We start from the raw sequence: 20,418 nt of genomic DNA, 5'->3' as shown, positions 1-20,418 counted from the left end.
TAGTTTTATCCCAGTATGCAATTTTTTATGTCTCTGGAGAGTAGAATTTTCAGTAAATGATTTTAGACAAATTTCACATTTATGTGGTTTTATCCCAGTATGCAATTTTTCATGTGACACAAGGCTAGATTTTTGAGAAATCGATTTTAGACAAATTTCACATTTATGTGGTTTTATCCCAGTATGCAATTTTTCATGTGACACACGGCTTGATTTTTGAGAAAACGAATTTAGACAAATTTCACATTTTTGTAGTTTTATCCCAGTATGCAATTTTTTATGTCTCTGGAGAGTAGAATTTTCAGTAAATGATTTTAAACAAATTTCACATTTATGTGGTTTTATCCCAGTATGCAATTTCTCATGTGACACACGGATTGATTTTTGAGAAAACGATTTTAGACAAATTTCACATTTGTGTGGTTTTATCCCAGTATGCAATTTTTTATGTTTCCGGAGAGTAGAATTTTCAGTAAATGATTTTTAACAAATGTTACATTTGTGTGGTTTTATCCCAGTTTGCAATTTTTCATGTGACACAAGGCTAGATTTTTGAGAAATCGATTTTAGAAAAATTTCACATTTATGTGGTTTTATCCCAGTATGCAATTTTTCATGTGACACACGGCTTGATTTTTGAGAAAACGATTTTAGACAAATTTCACATTTATGTGGTTTTATCCCAGTATGCAATTTTTCATGTGACACAAGGCTAGATTTTTGAGAAATCGATTTTAGACAAATTTCACATTTATGTGGTTTTATCCCAGTATGCAATTTTTCATGTGACACACGGCTTGATTTTTGAGAAAACGATTTTAGACAAATTTCACATTTTTGTAGTTTTATCCCAGTATGCAATTTTTTATGTCTCTGGAGAGTAGAATTTTCAGTAAATGATTTTAAACAAATTTCACATTTATGTGGTTTTATCCCAGTATGCAATTTTTCATGTGACACACGGATTGATTTTTGAGAAAACGATTTTAGACAAATTTCACATTTGTGTGGTTTTATCCCAGTATGCAATTTTTTATGTTTCCGGAGAGTAGAATTTTCAGTAAATGATTTTTAACAAATGTTACATTTGTGTGGTTTTATCCCAGTATGAAATTTTTCATGTGACACACGGCTAGATTTTTGAGAAAACGATTTTAGACAAATTTCACATTTGTGTGGTTTTATCCCAGTATGCAATTTTTTATGTTTCCGGAGAGTAGAATTTTCAGTAAATGATTTTAAACAAATGTTACATTTATGTGGTTTTATCCCAGTATGCAATTTTGATGTTTCTGGAGAGTAGAATTTTCAGTAAATGATTTTAAACAAATGTTACATTTGTGTGGTTTTATCCCAGTTTGCAATTTTTCATGTGACAAAAGGTTAGATTTTTTAGTAAATGATTTTAGACAAATTTCACATTTTTGTAGTTTTATCCCAGTATGCAATTTTTTATGACTCTGGAGAGTAGAATTTTCAGTAAATGATTGTAAACAAATTTCACATTTATGTGGTTTTATCCCAGTATGCAATTTTTCATGTGACACACGGATTGATTTTTGAGAAAACGATTTTAGACAAATTTCACATTTGTGTGGTTTTATCCCAGTATGCAATTTTTCATGTGACACAAGGCTAGATTTTTGAGAAAATGATTTTAGACGAATTTCACATTTATGTGGTTTTATCCAAGTATGCAAATTTTTATGTTTCTGGAGAGTAGAATTTTCAGTAAATGATTTTAAACAAATTTCACATTTATGTGGTTTTTTCCCAGTATGCAATTTTTTATGTTTCCGGAGAGTAGAATTTTCAGTAAATGATTTTAAACAAATTTCACATTTATGTGGTTTTATCCCAGTATGCAGTTTTTATGTTTCTGGAGAGTAGAATTTTCAGTAAATGATTTTAAACAAATGTTACATTTGTGTGGTTTTATCCCAGTTTGCAATTTTTCATGTGACAAAAGGTTAGATTTTTTAGTAAATGATTTTAGACAAATTTCACATTTTTGTAGTTTTATCCCAGTATGCAATTTTTTATGTCTCTGGAGAGTAGAATTTTCAGTAAATGATTTTAGACAAATTTCACATTTATGTGGTTTTATCCCAGTATGCAATTTTTCATGTGACACAAGGCTAGATTTTTGAGAAATCGATTTTAGACAAATTTCACATTTATGTGGTTTTATCCCAGTATGCAATTTTTCATGTGACACACGGCTTGATTTTTGAGAAAACGAATTTAGACAAATTTCACATTTTTGTAGTTTTATCCCAGTATGCAATTTTTTATGTCTCTGGAGAGTAGAATTTTCAGTAAATGATTTTAAACAAATTTCACATTTATGTGGTTTTATCCCAGTATGCAATTTTTCATGTGACACACGGATTGATTTTTGAGAAAACGATTTTAGACAAATTTCACATTTGTGTGGTTTTATCCCAGTATGCAATTTTTTATGTTTCCGGAGAGTAGAATTTTCAGTAAATGATTTTTAACAAATGTTACATTTGTGTGGTTTTATCCCAGTATGAAATTTTTCATGTGACACACGGCTAGATTTTTGAGAAAACGATTTTAGACAAATTTCACATTTATGTGGTTTTATCCCAGTATGCAATTTTTTATGTCTCTGGAGAGTAGAATTTTCAGTAAATGATTTTAGACAAATTTCACATTTATGTGGTTTTATCCCAGTATGCAATTTTTCATGTGACACAAGGCTAGATTTTTGAGAAATCGATTTTAGACAAATTTCACATTTATGTGGTTTTATCCCAGTATGCAATTTTTCATGTGACACACGGCTTGATTTTTGAGAAAACGATTTTAGACAAATTTCACATTTGTGTGGTTTTATCCCAGTATGCAATTTTTTATGTTTCCGGAGAGTAGAATTTTCAGTAAATGATTTTTAACAAATGTTACATTTGTGTGGTTTTATCCCAATATGAAATTTTTCATGTGACACACGGCTAGATTTTTGAGAAAACGATTTTAGACAAATTTCACATTTGTGTGGTTTTATCCCAGTATGCAATTTTTTATGTTTCCGGAGAGTAGAATTTTCAGTAAATGATTTTAAACAAATGTTACATTTATGTGGTTTTATCCCAGTATGCAATTTTTATGTTTCTGGAGAGTAGAATTTTCAGTAAATGATTTTAAACAAATGTTACATTTGTGTGGTTTTATCCCAGTTTGCAATTTTTCATGTGACAAAAGGTTAGATTTTTTAGTAAATGATTTTAGACAAATTTCACATTTTTGTAGTTTTATCCCAGTATGCAATTTTTTATGACTCTGGAGAGTAGAATTTTCAGTAAATGATTGTAAACAAATTTCACATTTATGTGGTTTTATCCCAGTATGCAATTTTTCATGTGACACAAGGCTAGATTTTTGAGAAAATGATTTTAGACGAATTTCACATTTATGTGGTTTTATCCAAGTATGCAAATTTTTATGTTTCTGGAGAGTAGAATTTTCAGTAAATGATTTTAAACAAATGTTACATTTGTGTGGTTTTATCCCAGTATGCAATTTTTCATGTGACAAAAGGTTAGATTTTTTAGTAAATGATTTTAGACAAATTTCACATTTGTGTGGTTTTATCCCAGCATGCGATTTTTTATGATTCTCGAGACTAAATTTTGCAGAAAATGATTTCAGACAAATTTCACAATTGAATGGCTTTTCCCCTGTGTGAGATCTCAAATGTCTGACAAGGGTATATTTTCGAGAAAGTGATTTTAAACAAATATCACATTTGAACAGCTTTTCTCCAGGATGTGATCTTTTGTGTAAAATAAGTTCAGATTCACTGGGAAATGGCTTTACGCACATTTCACTATTCTTTCGGTGAATTGTCGATTGTGAAGACTCATCGTCCCATATTGAATCTTCCAATAAAACTTCTTCAGTCTTGATCTTCAAGCAATCGTCTACCCTCAGTCGAGACGATTCGTTGTTTCGAAAACAAGCCTTTCGAAAGCTGATCAACGAATCCAGAGTGGTCTTACACGAAATACACACCCTGTCTGGCAACCCATCGCCTCTTTTAACCTGCAGATGGAAAAAAAAATAGGATGAAGCGGTGAGAAGAGTCAACCACAATAATTGTAACCTATAACCAGCACCGACCTGAATTTGACAGCAGGTCCGAATGCGTTGCTCCAGACGCTCTAGATGAGGATCGCCGAAGATGGAGACGGAAGATTCGGCCGGAGCTGGTCCGAGACAAAGCCTGCACTCCATCGTCCCTGTGCTGAACTCTGACAGCAACCACTTATCTCGACTTGCTTTGTTTTTAGTGACATCTTTAGTCTAAATTTGGTACCATGTAGTCATTGCCCACCAACTCGGCGCACCAACAACTCAATTTTTCAACAACGATTTTTCAATGGCTACGTCCGGTTCGGTGATTACTAGTCAAATGTGAACCTGTCACAGGACAACTGGTCGCTCTAGATCGGTCACTCGTGATCATCCGTCACGCTAGAACTGGTCACGAGAAAACTAGTCAAACGCTAAAACTGGTCACGAGAAAACTGGTCACACGCTAAAACTGGTCACGAGAAAATTGGTCACACCCAAAAATTTAAAATTGGTCACACAAACAAAAATATTCTCAAATAATTTTTATTTACGAAATTTTTATTATTATCGACTAGACATATGTTCGAGCGAAAGGCCCTCGTGGCCGTGGCCGTTGTTTGTGGTCTTCGCGAAGAGTTCGCGGGCATCTGTCAGCTCATCTGACGCTCTCTAGCCTCTAGCCACGCCGAGAAGGTTTGCAATCGCAGTTTTACCGTGTGACCAGTTTTCTCGTGACCAGTTTTAGCGTGTGACTAGTTTTCTCGTGACCAGTTTTAGCGTGACGGATAATCACGAGTGATCGATCTAGAGCGACCAGTTGTCCTGTGACAGGTTCACATTTGACTAGAAGTCCGTTTACCCTACGTCCACACTACCGATATTTACGAATTTTTCCATAACCAGTTCAAAAAAAAAATACCAGAGCGGAGTTTCTAACCTTCAAAGTTGGGATACGATCTTGAAGTTCGGCGACTGGTATGTAGCAGGTATAGCAAAAGTATTTCCTCGATTTGCAGCAATTGGTGCAGGCACTACGTCCTTCTACTTCATCCAAAGAGGTGGTATCTTCGATGCACATGCCTAAAAAGGGCTCCTCATCTAATTCTTTGACAAGTTTGGGATCCATCGTGTATAGCTGCACGTCATAATACTATCGAATGTGGCCATGGCAAGACTGGAATCTATAAACAATACGCAAAAAATTAATATTTTCATTGCAATCTGATTCGTTAGCCACTTAGATTTTAATGTATTATAAAATGAGATATGTTGTAGACAGGGCAGGCAAAAAAAAATGGTTGACAGTAGTGAACCATTTTTTGTGCATAAAAGCCGCCGGTTATTCGATTACACTGAGCAACAAAAAAAATTACCAGAGTAGAGACCAGCCAATCTTTACTAAGTTTGACCCACTGAATTCGAATATGATATTGATTTTTGTTGGTGGGTGATCGTTTACGAGATATGAGCGTTTAAAAAAATCCGCTGTACAGACGCCAGGGGTCCTCAACTCGAGAAACACCTGCCGTCGGTTGTCGGTTTCCTCACGGTGCCTTCCTTCGTCGTCGGTGGTCTGGTCTCTGCTGATGATGGCTGCTCTGCTCTGTCCCTTTCTCTTTCGTAGTGTGCGTGGGATGCGTGATGTGGAAAAAGGCGGGAAATTGTAAACCAATGAAAACAGGGCGTAAATCTGTTTATGTATTGCGACTGTATTTTAAATATATAAATTATACAGAGATCAAGCAGGGGGCAAAGGGGGGGGGGAGTAAACAAAGAAACCACGCGTGATTTTTGAGGTTAGCCACGCGTAGCTCAGTTGTCTGCCTTCTGGACGAAGACAAACCAGGCTTCCTCTGGTGCACACCGGACGGATACTGCAGCTGGTCTCCAAGTATCGTCACAACCCATCACCAGTGGCCGAGCTGGTGATTTCGGTGGGGAGGAGCTAACTGCGTGTTTATGCCGAAGCCGTGGGCGCGCAACTGTCAGTGGCCGTTGTTTTTCAGGGTGGCCAGCACAAAAATATTTCGGCCAACTCGTGGGTCGTAAGGCCACGAAAGCCGATCATCAGACATAGTCTGAACATACTCCCTCCGTTGGAATCCAGAGGATCGGATTCCAAAACAAATGAAACAATAGTGCACAAGAGACTAATGAAACATGACAAATGAGATAACAAAAGAACACAACAACAAAGACATAAACAATACACAAACAAACAAAAAAAACAACAAAAAACCAACACCAGTGCTAGGTAACAATATTGCTCAACCGTTACATGTCCCATATGCATTGATAGCTTCATTACCAGCACCAATCAACAAACAAGACACAAAAACTAAATGGAAACACATTGAACTAAAGCCACAACACAAATGAAAGAAGCCAACTTTAATGTGGGACGTTTTGAACGTTCGCCACTCCGTTGCACAAATTCACTGAGTGCTGCTCGACTGGCAGTCGAGCTACTCGCCGGACTGCTCGCTTGGTGTTGCTGATGGAGGAGTAGTATGACCTACTCCTGTGACCCTCTCTGACAGGGGCCGCTGCTGCATGTGCTGGTGTGGTAACACCCTCACTCCGGGCTGATCGACCAGATTCTCCTGCTGTTGCGCAACTAGTGGTGCGCCAACTAGGAACTGGCCAGGAGTTATTGGAGCTGGGTTGGGAAGGTCGAAAGACGTGAGGGTTAGAGGTCGCGGGTACATTGCGCTTCGGCAAGCGGAATCTTCGTTCCGCGGAAATACGCGATTCGTCCAGGGGACGCGTAAGTGCACGGCCCGAGTGAAAAAGCGTGCAGCGGAGCGTTTAGCGTTGCGTGCAAGCAGCGAAAGAGCGTTTGCGCAGTGTCCTCAGTGAAACGCTGAACGCTCCACGCTTTTTCACAGCGTTCGTATGAGCTGGTCACTGTTTTCGTAAATCACAAACCAGTTTGAAGTTGCACGCGACGCCCCGCTACACGCCCCGTTCATCGCAAACACGCACGCTGTTGCCGCCGCGCCGCTGGCCTGCCACTCAGGACGCTCGCATCTCTTTATATGTGTTTGACATGAACGCTGCACGCTCCGTCCCGCCCGACGCTCAAGTCGAGCGTGCACTCAGGCCGTGCACTAACTGTCTTGACTGGACGTCTCGCGCCAAAACAAGATAACGGATCACGACCCGTTGGGTGATGGCAATTCCGAGAATCGCTTGAAACTGTGGGCGCTTCTAGAGAGCCGCCCAATATCCAGCCCAAAGCTGTATCCATCATTGCGATGCGTCCTCCTCTGTCACCGCGTGACTTGGTGCACGGCCTGAGTGAAAAAGCGTGCAGCGGAGCGATTAGCGTTGCGTGCAAGCGGCGAAAGAGCGTTCGCGCAGTGTCCTCAGTGCAACGCTGAACGCTCCACGCTCACAGCGCTCGTGTGAGCTGGTCACTTTTTTCGTCATGGCGTCGGGGTATTATTGTACTTAGAAGAAAACGTGTGGTTAAAATATTTTAATAACTACAGACAAGGTCCAAGTGAGATAATTAAACAAAGAAGGCTGTGTGGGGAGTTTTCTACGTTGCATGAAACTTTGCGATTAAATGAAGATAAATTCTACGAGTACACTAGGATGACGGTGACAACTTTTGACTATATATTAAAAAAAATTTAATCACGATTAAAACTGACGAGAACAAATTTTCATCCATCGGATTCTATAACCCCTGCAGAAAAGTTGATAGTGACTATAAGGTAAGTTATAAATAAAACTCATATTTATTTCGATATAACAGATGTATTTATTAATTAATATGCGAGTACATATAGAATTTACTAGTGTTCTAATTAATTATTAATTGCTATTATTAAAAGATGAATCTTCTGGATGATTATGATTATGATTATGGAAGGGAATACAATTAGTTTTGATACAGAGCGCGTTCGTTTTCAACGCATGCTTCTATTAGCCACTCATTAATTTTAACGCGAAAACGTAATTTTTGAAGCTCATTTAATTTCTTCGTTGTCGGTAATACACTTCTAAAAAATAGAAAATCTTCGTCATTTTTTAAATCTTCATCTTGGCTGTCTTTCAGACGTTTTTCCATTAACATCAATTTTTTTTTCTATCTCCAAAATGTCATCTTTGATAGAACGTTTTCTGATTGTTGATGATGGTTGAGAACTAGAAGAGCCAGCAGGTGACTGTTCATGATACAATCTCGGGGATGACACAGAATCAAATATATCTGTATCAGTTTGGGTATTTTCTGTGTTATGACTACTCTCATCTACGGTTAAGTTGCCTGTAGATGAAGCAGGGGTAACTTCTGTTTTCATAAATGACATTATATTCAAATATTGCCAAGTTGACTCCCATGTTTCCGTTTCTGCTCCTGATCTGAGAACTGGTTGCTTTTTTAACTCCTTTCTATATTGGTCTTTCAGATGTTTCCATCGTTTTTTTAATGCATCTTCTGTAAAAAATATAATAATAATAATTACTTACATGTATTTCATTTGATTACAGGTACCTCGCTACAGGAAACTCTTTTCGATCACTGGCGTTTAGTTTTCGAATGGGTAAAACAACAATAGCAAACATTGTATATTTAACTTGTTCAGCTATATGGATGGAACTGGTTGATGTACATATGCCTCACCCAACCCATAACGACTTAAAGAAGATAGCAAGTGATTATTACAGACTCTGGCAGTTCCCAATGTGCATTGGTTCTATTGACGGCAAGCACTGCAGGGTGAAATGTCCAGATAAGTCTGGTTCTTCATATTTTAACTATAAAAATTATTTTTCGATAATATTGCAAGGAGTTGCAGATGCAAATAAAAAATTTATAGCCATAGAAGTGGGAGGAAAAGGTAAACAAAGCGATGGAGGCACCTTTCACTATTCAACTTTAAATATGTTAATGGAGAATGGTCAACTAGATGTTCCTCCACCCGATGTGATACCAGGGACTGCTATACGTGTGCCATGTTTAATTGCTGATGAAGCGTATCCTTTAAAAGAACACATAATGCGACCATTTCCTTCCAGAAATTTGGATATAAAAAGTGAATATTATAAACAAACATACAAATAAATTTGGATATAAATAGTGAATATTATAAACAAACGCCTGTCACGTGCACGGAAGTCTATTGAATGTACTTTTGGCATTTTAAATGCGAAGTGGCGTATTTTAAGTAAAGCGATTGAAACTAACACAGAAAATGCTTGCCTCATCATAAAAACTACGTGTTTATTGCATAATATCATACGTGACCTTGAAGGATCTATTGCTGATGTCAATAATCTTGCAAACTTTCAGATCGAAATAGCGTCTAATAACTCCTCAAGTAGGAGAAACAACAGTTCATCACTGATTGCGAGAAACATACGCCAACAATTTTGTGATTATTTTTGGGATAATAGAATTTAAAGTATTATAAGTAACGTACAATCAATAAATAAGTTAATAAAATAATTATTTACCTTCAATTCGTAGTTTTAATGATAATTCCTTCAACACTTTCTGTTTAATTATCCTATTTTTATATAGGGCATGAGTTGTTGACCATAATTCTGGTTTAAGTTCGATTTCTAGAATAATATCTTGGAAAGACATTGCGCGCACGCTCCCGTCCCGCTGCAAATCACAAACTGGTTTGAAGTTGCACGCGACGCGCCGCTACACGCACCGATCATTGCAAACACGCATACTGTTGCCGCCGCGAGCGTTCGTGTGAGCTGGTCACTGTTTTCGTAAATCACAAACCGGTTTGAAGCTGCAGCGACGCCCCGCTACACGCCCCGCCCCGTTCATCTCAAACAAGCATGCTGTTGCCGCCGCGCCGCTGGCCTGCCACTGCCACTGCCACTGCCACTGCACGCTCGCATCTCTTTATGTGTTTGACATGAACGCTGCACGCTCTACCCCGCCCGACGCTCAAGTCTAGAGCTAGAACTAGAATGATACGTTTGCCATTGCGGAACATCGCATGATAGGCGTCGCTGCCTATCACCATATCAACTGTACCGGGATTATCGAATGACGGATCGGCAACAGGGAGATGAAGCGGCAAATGGCTCCGAATCTCGGACACGTTGCGCGATGGAAGTTGATTCGCGATCTCGGGCATGATTGCGCAATCGAGATCAACACTGGAGCCCTGATTGGGGATGGGCGCTAGAATTCGAATTACCGCGCCACTAGTAATGGACGTCCTATTTGAACCTATTCCTACCAGGTTGACGTCCATCCTTTTCGACTTTAAGGCGAGTCGCCTTCTCAAGTCTTCAGAGATGAGGTTGAGTTCGGAGCCGTTATCTAACAATGCTCGAACCTTGTGCAATCGCCCATCTCCGCCGCGAACTTGTACTTCCACGGTGGATAACAGGACAGTTCGGGCGTGAGAAGGCGATGCGCGTCTCACCGAATGTAAAACCAACGATGATTTTACGGGTTTGGCGTTCTCTGATTTCTTGGGGCTCCGATAATGTTTGGCCTTATTTGAAGGCGAAGTTTGGTATAGAGTTGCGTCATGCAACATGGTGTGATGAGCATGACCGCATTCGAAGCATCTCTGCTTTGTTTGGCACACGTGAACTATGTGCCCTGGTCTCAAGCAGTTGAGACATAGTCGAAGTTTTATGGCGTTCGACCTACGCTCATCACCGCTCATTTGGCGGAATGATGGACAGGCTAGCAGAGAATGACTTCCGCTGCAACTGATGCAGGAGGGGCGTTCCCCTCTCACATGCAGAACTGCTGCCTTCGGATTCGTAATGGTTCTTGGTCGAGGATTCGACTCGCCTTTTAAGACGAAGTCAGCATTTGCCATCGATTGGCACTGAAGCGTCAGAAATTCGATGAGTTTGTGAAATGTACACTCCTCATGTTTTGGCGCTTGAAGCTCCCATTGTCGAACCGTGTATCGATCGAGCTTCCTAGTGATGCACATGACCAAAATGTCGTCCCAAGTGTCGACCGGAACGCCTAAGTTGGCCAGTGCACGGACGTGCATATTAAAGTCGTCTATGCAACGATGCAAACTTGCGTAACTATTGGACGCAATTTGTTCCGCGTCCAATATTGCGCGAATGTGGGACTGAACAACATTTTTTTTATTGTTGTAGCGCTGCTTCAGAATGGACCAAGCGCGCGAGAAGGAATCATCAGCTAACTCTAAGCTACCAACTACGCGCTTGGGCTCTCCTTTTAGGACTGCTAACAAGCATTGGAAACGGGCGAGTTGAGAAGTTTCGCCGGCCATCGCGACCAAGAAGCGTTGTGAAAAAAGGGGCCAATTTTGGACGTTGCCTTCGAAGGTGGGCAACTCCAAACGGGGCAATTTTATTTGCCGAATTTGAATGCGATACAGCGGACATCGTGACGGCAGCGCCCCCTACTGGCGAAGCGCTCAGTTGCGGCTCCCGCAATCTGAGCATTTCCATACATCGTTCGAGGGCGATTAAGTATTCCGTCTCGAACTCGTCAATGACGGATTCGGAGGCCCGAGCCTCCGCTTCGTCCAGCTCGTCAATCTGAGTCCGACCGGTGTACTCTGTGAGGTGGATTACATGCCATCTCGCTTACACCCAAATATTACGCTCTACAACCATATACACAACGAAAGCATTTAAATTGGAATTACCGCTTGAGTTAGTACGTTTAGATAAAAAAAATATTGAGATAGAAAACCAATCCTTATAAACGTGGTGAAATAAAAAATTTTCCAAATAAATGAAAAACAGCACGGAAAAAAAATCCGTAAAAAAAATATATTTTTGACTTTTAAAATTCGCTCGACAATTAATTAGAAGTATTTTAAAGCAATGAAATATAACAATTAATAGGAAAAATATCTGACTATTGATTCCAATACTCACTTTGAGCGTGACAATCCTAAATTTTGAGTTAAAGACCGCAAAAGCCAAAAAACTGTAAAAATCGCGGATTTTTTTAAACGCACATATCTCGTAAACGATCACCCACCAACAAAAATCAATATCATATTCCAATTCAACGGGTCAAACTTAGTAAAGATTGGCTGGTCTCCACTCTGGTTTTTTTTTTTTGTTGCTCAGTGTAATCGAATTACCGGCGGCTTTTATGCACAAAAAATGGTTCACTACTGTCAACCATTTTTTTTTGCCTGCCCTGTCTACAACATATCTCATTTTATAATACATTAAAATCTAAGTGGCTAACGAATCAGATTGCAATGAAAATATTAATTTTTTGCGTATTGTTTATAGATTCCAGTCTTGCAATGGCCACATTCGATAGTATTATGACGTGCAGCTATACACGATGGATCCCAAACTTGTCAAAGAATTAGATGATAATTGCTCAGTAATAATTACTCTATTGAAATTGTCGGCCATATCTACATGATAATTTCATAAAGTGCGAATAAATTTATTTGATACTCTTTGTGACTTTATGATTTTCTCACTGGGGTCTTAACTTAGGCCGCAAAAATTTATTCTTAAGCAGGGTTTCTAAACCGGGCAGCAATTTTTTTTTTTTTCAAATAGTTTTTACATTTTAGCCTTTTATCTATCCAAAATCTTATGTATGCAGGGTTTCTAAACTAAGGTTCACGAATTGTTATTATGGTCTTTGATTTTGATAAAAAAAAATGGGAGAATCTTTGGTTTTCGATATTTTCCCCTAAAATTATGTTTTCAAATCCTACGTATTCAGGGTTTCTCAACTGAGTTCCGTAAAATAATATTTCTTAAGAAGACTTACGTATGAACAGTTTCTAGACCAAGGTTCGCAAACGCGCCTTCATGGGTTCTGCTATTCATATCAAACATGTATGTATACTATACATTGTATAGGCAGTGGCGGACTGGGACCGAAATCAGTGCTTGCCAGGAATCAGTTCGGTGATTACTAGTCAAATGTGAAATGGTCACAGGACAACCGGTCGCTCTAGATCGGTCACACGTGATCACCCGTCACACTAAAACTGGTCACACCCAAAAATTAAAAATTGGTCGAATTTTTGGGTGTGACCAGTTTTTTCGTGACTAATTTTCGGGTGTGACCAGTTTTAGTGTGACGAGTGATCACGTGTGACCAATCTAGAACGACCGGTTGTCCTGTGACTGGTTCACATATGACTAGTAGTCCGTTTACCCAGGAATCAAAGGGGGTTCACCCAGGGTTAAAAAAAATTGTCCCCCCCAAATAACAAAATTGTATTCTTTCCATCACGCTAAAAATCAAGGGTAAAAAATAAATAAAATTTTCAAAAATGGGAATAAACAAATTTAGGTACAAGAAAAATGGTAAAAGCAAAATAGATCCATAAATTACATTGTATATTTCGTTTTATCCCTTGTCCTAGGTAAATAGAATGCACCATAAAATAATGCGGCATAAAAGCGGCTTTTACTTTCGATAGAAAACAATCAGGGACGTCATTTCAGCTTTTTCTTGGGAGGGGGGGGGGGGGGCAGGCAAAGATTGGTCAAATTGAAATTTTTTAAAAAATCTTTTTTAAATCGCAATAAAAATGGAAAATATTCATTGCATACATGAGTTATAAAATATGAAAAAATAAGCTTATTATTGACATTTCATATCTAGAATTATAAATCCAATTCCAAGTTATATATAAAATTTCGTGAGCACCAGTTAAGAGGGCTGTAAACCCGAATCCTTAATTTTGTTGCCGTTCCTTTCTTCGATATATATATTGAGTGAATGCGACAATTCGATATATATATATATTGATTGAATGCGAAAGTTGCTCTTCGACCAGATAAAAAGTATTTTAAATCGATAAAATCGAGGTTTCGTATTCTCTTATTTTCTCCTCCGAAACTGGACCAATTTTTAAAAAATTTCATCCTCGGTATGAGAAAGATATTTTTTGTGCAACTATGCGCGTATTTTTTTTTAAATCGACCGTTAAATAAGCACGCTGGACTCTTTTCGTGGGTGTAAAAAAGAGGCGATTTTATAGATGTTTGGCGGCTCCTAAGCTCCTATAAAAAATAACTAATCAAAAAAATAGTTATTTTTTTAGATGCATCCCAATGGTGGATATCCATAGCATATTAAAAAATAATTTCTCTAGTTCCATAATTGAGGAAGGGAGAAGTCTAATACGTTTGTATGGACAAGGCGCTGGTGTCCAGCCCTCTTAACCGAAAGTGACAGCTTACTCCTGTTGGCAGTTTACCTGATTTTTCTTCTTCTATTTTAATCGACCCTTTAAATATGTGTGCTCTTCACGATTTCATGTATCAATTACCTTGTATCCATATGATGAAAATATAATTAAAAAAATCATTAAATTTTAATTAACGTGGGATTTTTTCTCTAAAAAAAGTCAAAAATGTTTTTTACCACACCCCTGAACGTATCAAGCTGAAACAAACAAACATTAATAAAGATGATCAATAAACGACAAAAAAATAAAAAGCACGAAATTTTAATTCTGTTTTAAGTGCACTGATTCCTTTTATAAAATGGAATTTATTGCGAAATTGTCAATTGTCAGTGGGATATTTATAATATAAAAAATAATCGTGTATCTACATGTAATCGACGTGATCCTGTTCTTCTATAAAATATTCCACCTGTTTGCAGACCGATGGATGACAGTAATTTACTGTATGTTGAAAGGAACGGTGCCACGCTTCCAACCATTTGTGTATTTCTTCTGGGAAGATTCAAAATATTTGACCATTGATTTAAATTATCGAGCATTTCAATGAGTGACTCCTTATTACTTGAATTGAATTCACACAACCAATTGAAAAAAAAATGCATTTGCTGTATTATTCTAGTCATTTTGACTTTGAGATCCGGTATACAATCCAGTTGATTGTTCGTCACATCCATATGACGGCAGAACAATTTTCGAAGTTAGTTTTTATACCTACTACTGAAACCATATTTCCTAAATTTCAATCATTAAAAGCGTGGGAAAGATTTACTTATAAGAAAGTTTTTATTGTACCTATTCTTCTTTACTTTTGCCAACTCGCAACTCGGCATTTTAATGCAGTTTATGTTAATAATTAACAATTCGAAAAAGAAATTGGGTTTAAAATTAAAAAAAAAGTTTCTCACCACGATCACTCTCGTCAATCTGACCGAAAGTAAACAAAGTCGTCCAAATTCATTGAAAATAACAATGAAAATGTATAACGTTTTACATTCGGGTACGAGAAGTGTTTTAATTTGTTTTAATAAGGAAGCGAATCGTTTTCTCTCGATAACCAACGTACCTTGTTATGCAACCGGAGATCTGCGTATTCACGTTCTATTTCAACTAAATTTTTTTTAAATTGGCGATGATTAAGACCATTAGCTATACTGGAGCTACTTTGCAAATTTTTTCTGAAAATGTGTGCACACAAAGCGCTTCTTGATGAATGATGCAATGGTAAGCAAGTACCTAGTGATTAATTTTTACTTTCAGAATAGCAACAAACCCTTTTCTAACGTCGGTCATACTTTTCGCGCCGTATGTTGAAATTGACACAATTTTAGGGTACTTTGGAAAAAGAGCCACGGTTTGCCGACCCTAGGCTTAGGATGATGAAGTATGTATGTTAACTAAAATTATCTCAATTTCATCCAATAAATAAAAATTATTATGTGGCGGCTCGCTTATACGACATGGTCGAGTTTGGTTGCCTTCCTGGGGGCAACTCGGCTGGGTTCGGAGAACCGCTACTCACTCTGCCTTCAGCTGTCATATAATAAACACGTGCATTCAACATGCCAGTCGTCTCATTCGTTCATCCCCCATAATTACATTTAAAATAAATAAAACAAGTAAGCCAAATAATAGATCTGTGTATTTAATTTTAAATTATTATTTCTCTTAAAATGATTTAAATACACTGCAATGAGGAGAAATGTCATGTGAGGGGGGGCGCCAGAAACACCATGGCTAGGGTTGCCAACCGTCCCGGAATTGGAATCACTGTCCCGTATCCCGGATGAATGCTAAATTATCCCGGAAATTTTGAGGAAACTATTACATTTATTTTTATTGTAATTGACATTGAGTACATAAATCCGTTGAACGTCCTTCCAATGTACACATAGTCCCAGGACAGAATATTATGCCACCCCATTGAACCGCGTTCGCGCCCATTTGGTTATAAATAATTCACACAGTTATAAATAATTCACAATAAGATCTTTTGGGCTAGTTTTTTTTTGTAAGCTCATCCTTATTTACTAATTTATTCACCAACAAAAAGAGTTTGATAAATGAGTTTGCTCCTGAATTACGTAAAGCATATACGAGCGTTTCTGCGAAGATTTTTTTATTATGTCGTTAACAACACCGTGATTTTTTCTTTTGCTGCAGCTTTACTATATTTAATTTGTGAAAAAAATACTTTCATTTATGTTTTAAATTGCTTGTGAGTCTTAAATAGATTTTTTTTAAGCAAAAGCAATTCTTTTTAAAGAGAGAAATGCAAGTATTATAGCATTAATAAAAACTAGCATGTTTTATAAAAATAAAATCGCGACAATAGAGGGTATTTCAAAGAGCAAGAAAAATCGGTTGAGCTGATGAAAATTGTGTCTTTCATTATGTTCGTCCCTGCAGTAATGCTTACCCAGAAAGAGTATTTAGTCACATGAAGTGTGTGCAAATAAGACCTCTTTTACTCTTATGTATTCGAATAAAGGAACCAAAGTAATATTTTTCGCATGTAAAAACTATAAAATATGTTCCGAACGAATAAAAAAAAAATATAAAAATCGAGTTTTGAGCTATTTGTCCCGGAATTGTCTCAGAAAAAGTTGGCAACCCTAACAATGGCACGGATGCCGCCAAAATGTAAGAATATTAACAGTATATATATAATAACAATAGATTTTCGAGTAATGATTTTAAACAAATTTCACATTTGTGTGGTTTTATCCAGCATGCAATTTTTTTATGTTTATTGAGGTTAGATTTGTGATTAAATGATTTTAGACAAATTACACACTTGTAAGGCTTTCCCCCGTGTGAGATCTCAAATGTGAACCAAGTTTACTTTTAGAAATAATTGATTTTAAAAAAATGTTTAAAAAGGTTTTATCCCAGGATGCACATTTTTATGTTTCTCGAGACTAGATTTTTCAGTAAATGATTTCAGACAAATTTCACAATTTAATGGCTTTTCCCCTGTGTGAGATCTCAAATGTATCACAAGTTCACCTTTATGAATAAATGATTTTAAACAAATGTCACATTTATGTGGTTTTATCCCAGTATGCAATTTTTCATGTGACACAAGGATATATTTTTGAGAAAACGATTTTAGACAAATTTAAAATTTATGTGGTTTCATGCAATTCTTTATGTTTCTGGAGAGTATATATTTTAGTAAATGATTTTAAACAAATGTTACATCTGTTTGGTTTTATCTCGGCATGCAATTTTTTATGTTTCACAAGGCTAGATTTTTGAGTAAACGATTTTAGACAAATTTCACATTTATGTGGTTTTATCCCAGTATGCAATTTTTCATGTGACACAAGGCTAGATTTATGAGTAAACGATTTTAGACAAATTTCACATTTATGTGGTTTTATCCCAGTATGCAATTTTTCATGTGACACAAGGCTAGATTTATGAGTAAACGATTTTAGACAAATTTCACATTTATGTGGTTTTATCCCAGTATGCAATTTTTCATGTGATACAAGGCTAGATTTTTGAGAAAACGATTTTAGACAAATTTCACATTTATGTGGTTTTATCCCAGTATGCAATTTTTCATGTGTCACAAGGCTAGATTTTTGAGTAAACGATTTTAGACAAATTTCACATTTATGTGGTTTTATCCCAGTATGCAATTTTTTATGTTTCTGGAGAGTATATATTTTAGTAAATGGTTTTAAACAAATGTTACATCTGTTCGGTTTTATCTTGGCATGCAATTTTTTATGTGTCACGAGATACCATTTTTGAGTAAATGATTTTAAACAAATGTTACATTTGTGTGGTTTTATCTCGCCATGCAATTTTTTATGTTTCTCGAAATGACATTTTTGAGTAAATGATTTTAAACAAATGTTACATTTGTGTGGTTTTATCCCAGTATGCAATTTTTCATGTGACAAAAGGCTAGATTTTTTAGTAAATGTTTTTAGACAAATTTCACATTTATGTGGTTTTATCCCAGTATGCAATTTTTCATGTGACACAAGGCTAGATTTATAAGCAAACGATTTTAGACAAATTTCGCATTTATGTGGTTTTATCCCAGTATGCAATTTTTCATGTGACACAAGGCTAGATTTTTGAGTAAACGATTTTAGACAAATTTCACATTTATGTGGTTTTATCCCAGTATGCAATTTTTCATGTGACACAAGGCTAGATTTATGAGCAAACGATTTTAGACAAATTTCACATTTATGTGGTTTTATCCCAGTATGCAATTTTTCATGTGACACAAGGCTAGATTTTTGAGTAAACGATTTTAGACAAATTTCACATTTATGTGGTTTTATCCCAGTATGCGATTTTTCATGTATTTGGAGACAAAATTTTTTAGTAAATGATTTTAAACAAATGTTACATTTGTGTGGTTTTATCCCAGTATGAAAGTTTTCATGTGACATAAGGCTAGATTTTTGAGTAAACGATTTTAGACAAATTTCACATTTATGTGGTTTTATTCCAGTATGCAATTTTTTATGTTTCCGCAGAGTAGATTTTTCAGTAAATGATTTTAAACAAATGTTACATTTGTGTGGTTTTATCCCAGTATGCGTATTTTTATGATTCTCGAGACTAAATTTTGCAGCAAATGATTTCAGACAAATTTCACATTTGAATGGCTTTACCCCAATGTGAGATCTCAAATGTTTGACAAGGGTATCTTTTCGAGAAAGTGATTTTAAACAAATATCACATTTGAACAGCTTTTCTCCAGGATGTGATCTTTTGTATAAAATATGTTCAGATTCACTGGGAAATGGCTTTACGCACATTTCACTATTCTTTCGGTGAATTGTCGATTGTGAAGACTCGTCGTCCCATATTGAATCTTCCAATAAAACTTCGTTAGTCTTGATCTTCAAGCAATCGTCTACCCTCAGTCGAGACGATTCCTGAGTGGTCTTACACGAAAGACACACCCTGTCTGGCAACCCATCGCCTCTTTTAACCTGCAGATGGAAAAAAAGTAGGATCAAGCGGTGAGAAGAGTCAACCACAATAATTGTGACCTATAACCAGCACCGACCTGAATTTGACAGCAGGTCCGAATGCTTTGCTCCAGACGCTCTGGATGAGGATCGCCGAAGATGGAGACGGAAGATTCGGCCGGAGCTGGTCCGAGACAAAGCCTGCACTCCATCGTCCCTGTGTTGAACTCTGACAGCAACCACTTCTCTCGACTTGCCCTCGCCTTGCTATTTTTTTCAGTGACAAATTTGGTCTAAATGTGGTATTATGTAGTTATGGTAAACGGATTACTAGTCATATGTGAACTAGTCACAGGACAACCGGTCGCTCTAGATTGGTGACACATGATCACCCGTCACACTAAAACTGGTCACGAGAAAACTGATCACAAGAAAACTGGTCACACCCTAAAAACGGTCAAGAGAAAACTGTTAGACCGATTTTAGGGTGTGACCAGTTTTCTCGTAACCAGTTTTAGTATGACGGGTGATCACATGTGACCGATCTAGAGCGACCGGTTCACATTTGACTTGTAATCACTGAACTGTTGTTATACCAGAGAAATGTTAGGCCACAAATTATTTGTCCCCACACAGTCCCAGGACAGAATATTACGCCACCCCATTGAACCGCGTTCGCGCCCATTCGTAACGGTTATAAATAATTCACAATAAGATCTTTTGGGCTAGTTTTTTTTTGTAAGCTCATCCTTATTTACTACTTTATTCACCAACAAAAAGAGTTTGATAAATGAGTTTGCTCCTGAATTACGTAAAGCTATGGGGGATGAACGAATGAGACGACTGGCATGTTAATGCACGTGTTTTATTTATGACAGCTGAAGGCAGAGTGAGTAGCGGCTCTCCGAACCCAGCCGAGTTGGTCCCCACTCGCATGAAGGCAACCAAACTCTACCATGTCGTATAAACGAGCCGCCACAAAGCATATACGAGCGTTTCTGCGAAGATTTTATTATTTCGTTAACAACACCGTGATTTTTTCTTTTGCTGCAGCTTTACTATATTTAATTTGTGAAAAAAATACTTTCATTTATGTTTTAAATTGCTTGTGAGTCTTAAATAGATCTTTTTGTAAGCAAAAGCAATTCTTTTTAAAGAGAGAAATGCAAGTATTATAGCATTAATAAAAACTAGCATCTTTTATA

At 37.1% G+C, this 20,418-nt stretch overlaps 2 protein-coding genes across 3 annotated transcripts; both read right to left on the bottom strand.

The window, feature by feature from the left end:
• Nucleotides 1-867: 867 nt before the first annotated feature.
• On the bottom strand, nt 868-6,269 carry LOC143917076 (uncharacterized). 2 transcript variants are annotated; one of them, XM_077438472.1, is made up of 3 exons: nt 4,977-5,253; nt 4,147-4,469; nt 868-4,068 (listed from the first exon to the last, which is right to left on the bottom strand). In XM_077438472.1, exons 2-3 carry the CDS (start codon nt 4,258-4,260, stop codon nt 3,112-3,114), a joined length of 1,071 nt encoding a protein of 356 aa, XP_077294598.1. In that variant the 5' UTR covers nt 4,261-4,469; nt 4,977-5,253; the 3' UTR covers nt 868-3,111. The 2 variants fall into 2 exon arrangements, with proteins under 2 accessions (XP_077294598.1, XP_077294597.1); XM_077438471.1 differs by lacking the exon at nt 4,147-4,469 and having other exon boundaries at nt 1,210-4,068; nt 5,039-6,269.
• A 9,616-nt stretch (nt 6,270-15,885) lies between these two features.
• LOC143917056 (uncharacterized) lies at nt 15,886-19,873 on the bottom strand. Its single transcript, XM_077438444.1, has 2 exons — nt 19,312-19,873; nt 15,886-19,234 (listed from the first exon to the last, which is right to left on the bottom strand). The coding sequence occupies exons 1-2, from the start codon at nt 19,423-19,425 to the stop codon at nt 17,393-17,395; spliced, it is 1,956 nt and encodes a 651-aa protein (XP_077294570.1). The 5' UTR covers nt 19,426-19,873; the 3' UTR covers nt 15,886-17,392.
• Between the last annotated feature and the right edge of the window lie 545 nt (nt 19,874-20,418).

This window comes from Arctopsyche grandis, chromosome 9 (genome assembly GCF_051622035.1).
Source record: "Arctopsyche grandis isolate Sample6627 chromosome 9, ASM5162203v2, whole genome shotgun sequence".
NCBI classification, from domain to species: Eukaryota; Metazoa; Arthropoda; class Insecta; order Trichoptera; family Hydropsychidae; genus Arctopsyche; species Arctopsyche grandis.
The sequence above is the reverse complement of the archived record's forward strand: the minus strand, read 5'-3'. Positions and strand labels throughout refer to the sequence as shown.

What these genes read in the sequence shown, in the direction of transcription:
- LOC143917056 (XM_077438444.1), bottom strand. Translation starts at nt 19,425, where the DNA reads ATGGAGTGCAGGCTTTGTCTCGGACCAGCTCCGGCCGAATCTTCCGTC. An exon ending in GGACCTGCTGTCAAATTCAG is followed by an intron (nt 19,235 to 19,311) that starts GTCGGTGCTGGT and finishes TTCCATCTGCAG; the next exon opens with GTTAAAAGAGGCGATGGGTT.
- LOC143917076 (XM_077438471.1), bottom strand. Translation starts at nt 5,227, where the DNA reads ATGGATCCCAAACTTGTCAAAGAATTAGATGAGGAGCCCTTTTTAGGC. An exon ending in ATCGTATCCCAACTTTGAAG is followed by an intron (nt 4,069 to 5,038) that starts GTTAGAAACTCC and finishes TTCCATCTGCAG; the next exon opens with GTTAAAAGAGGCGATGGGTT.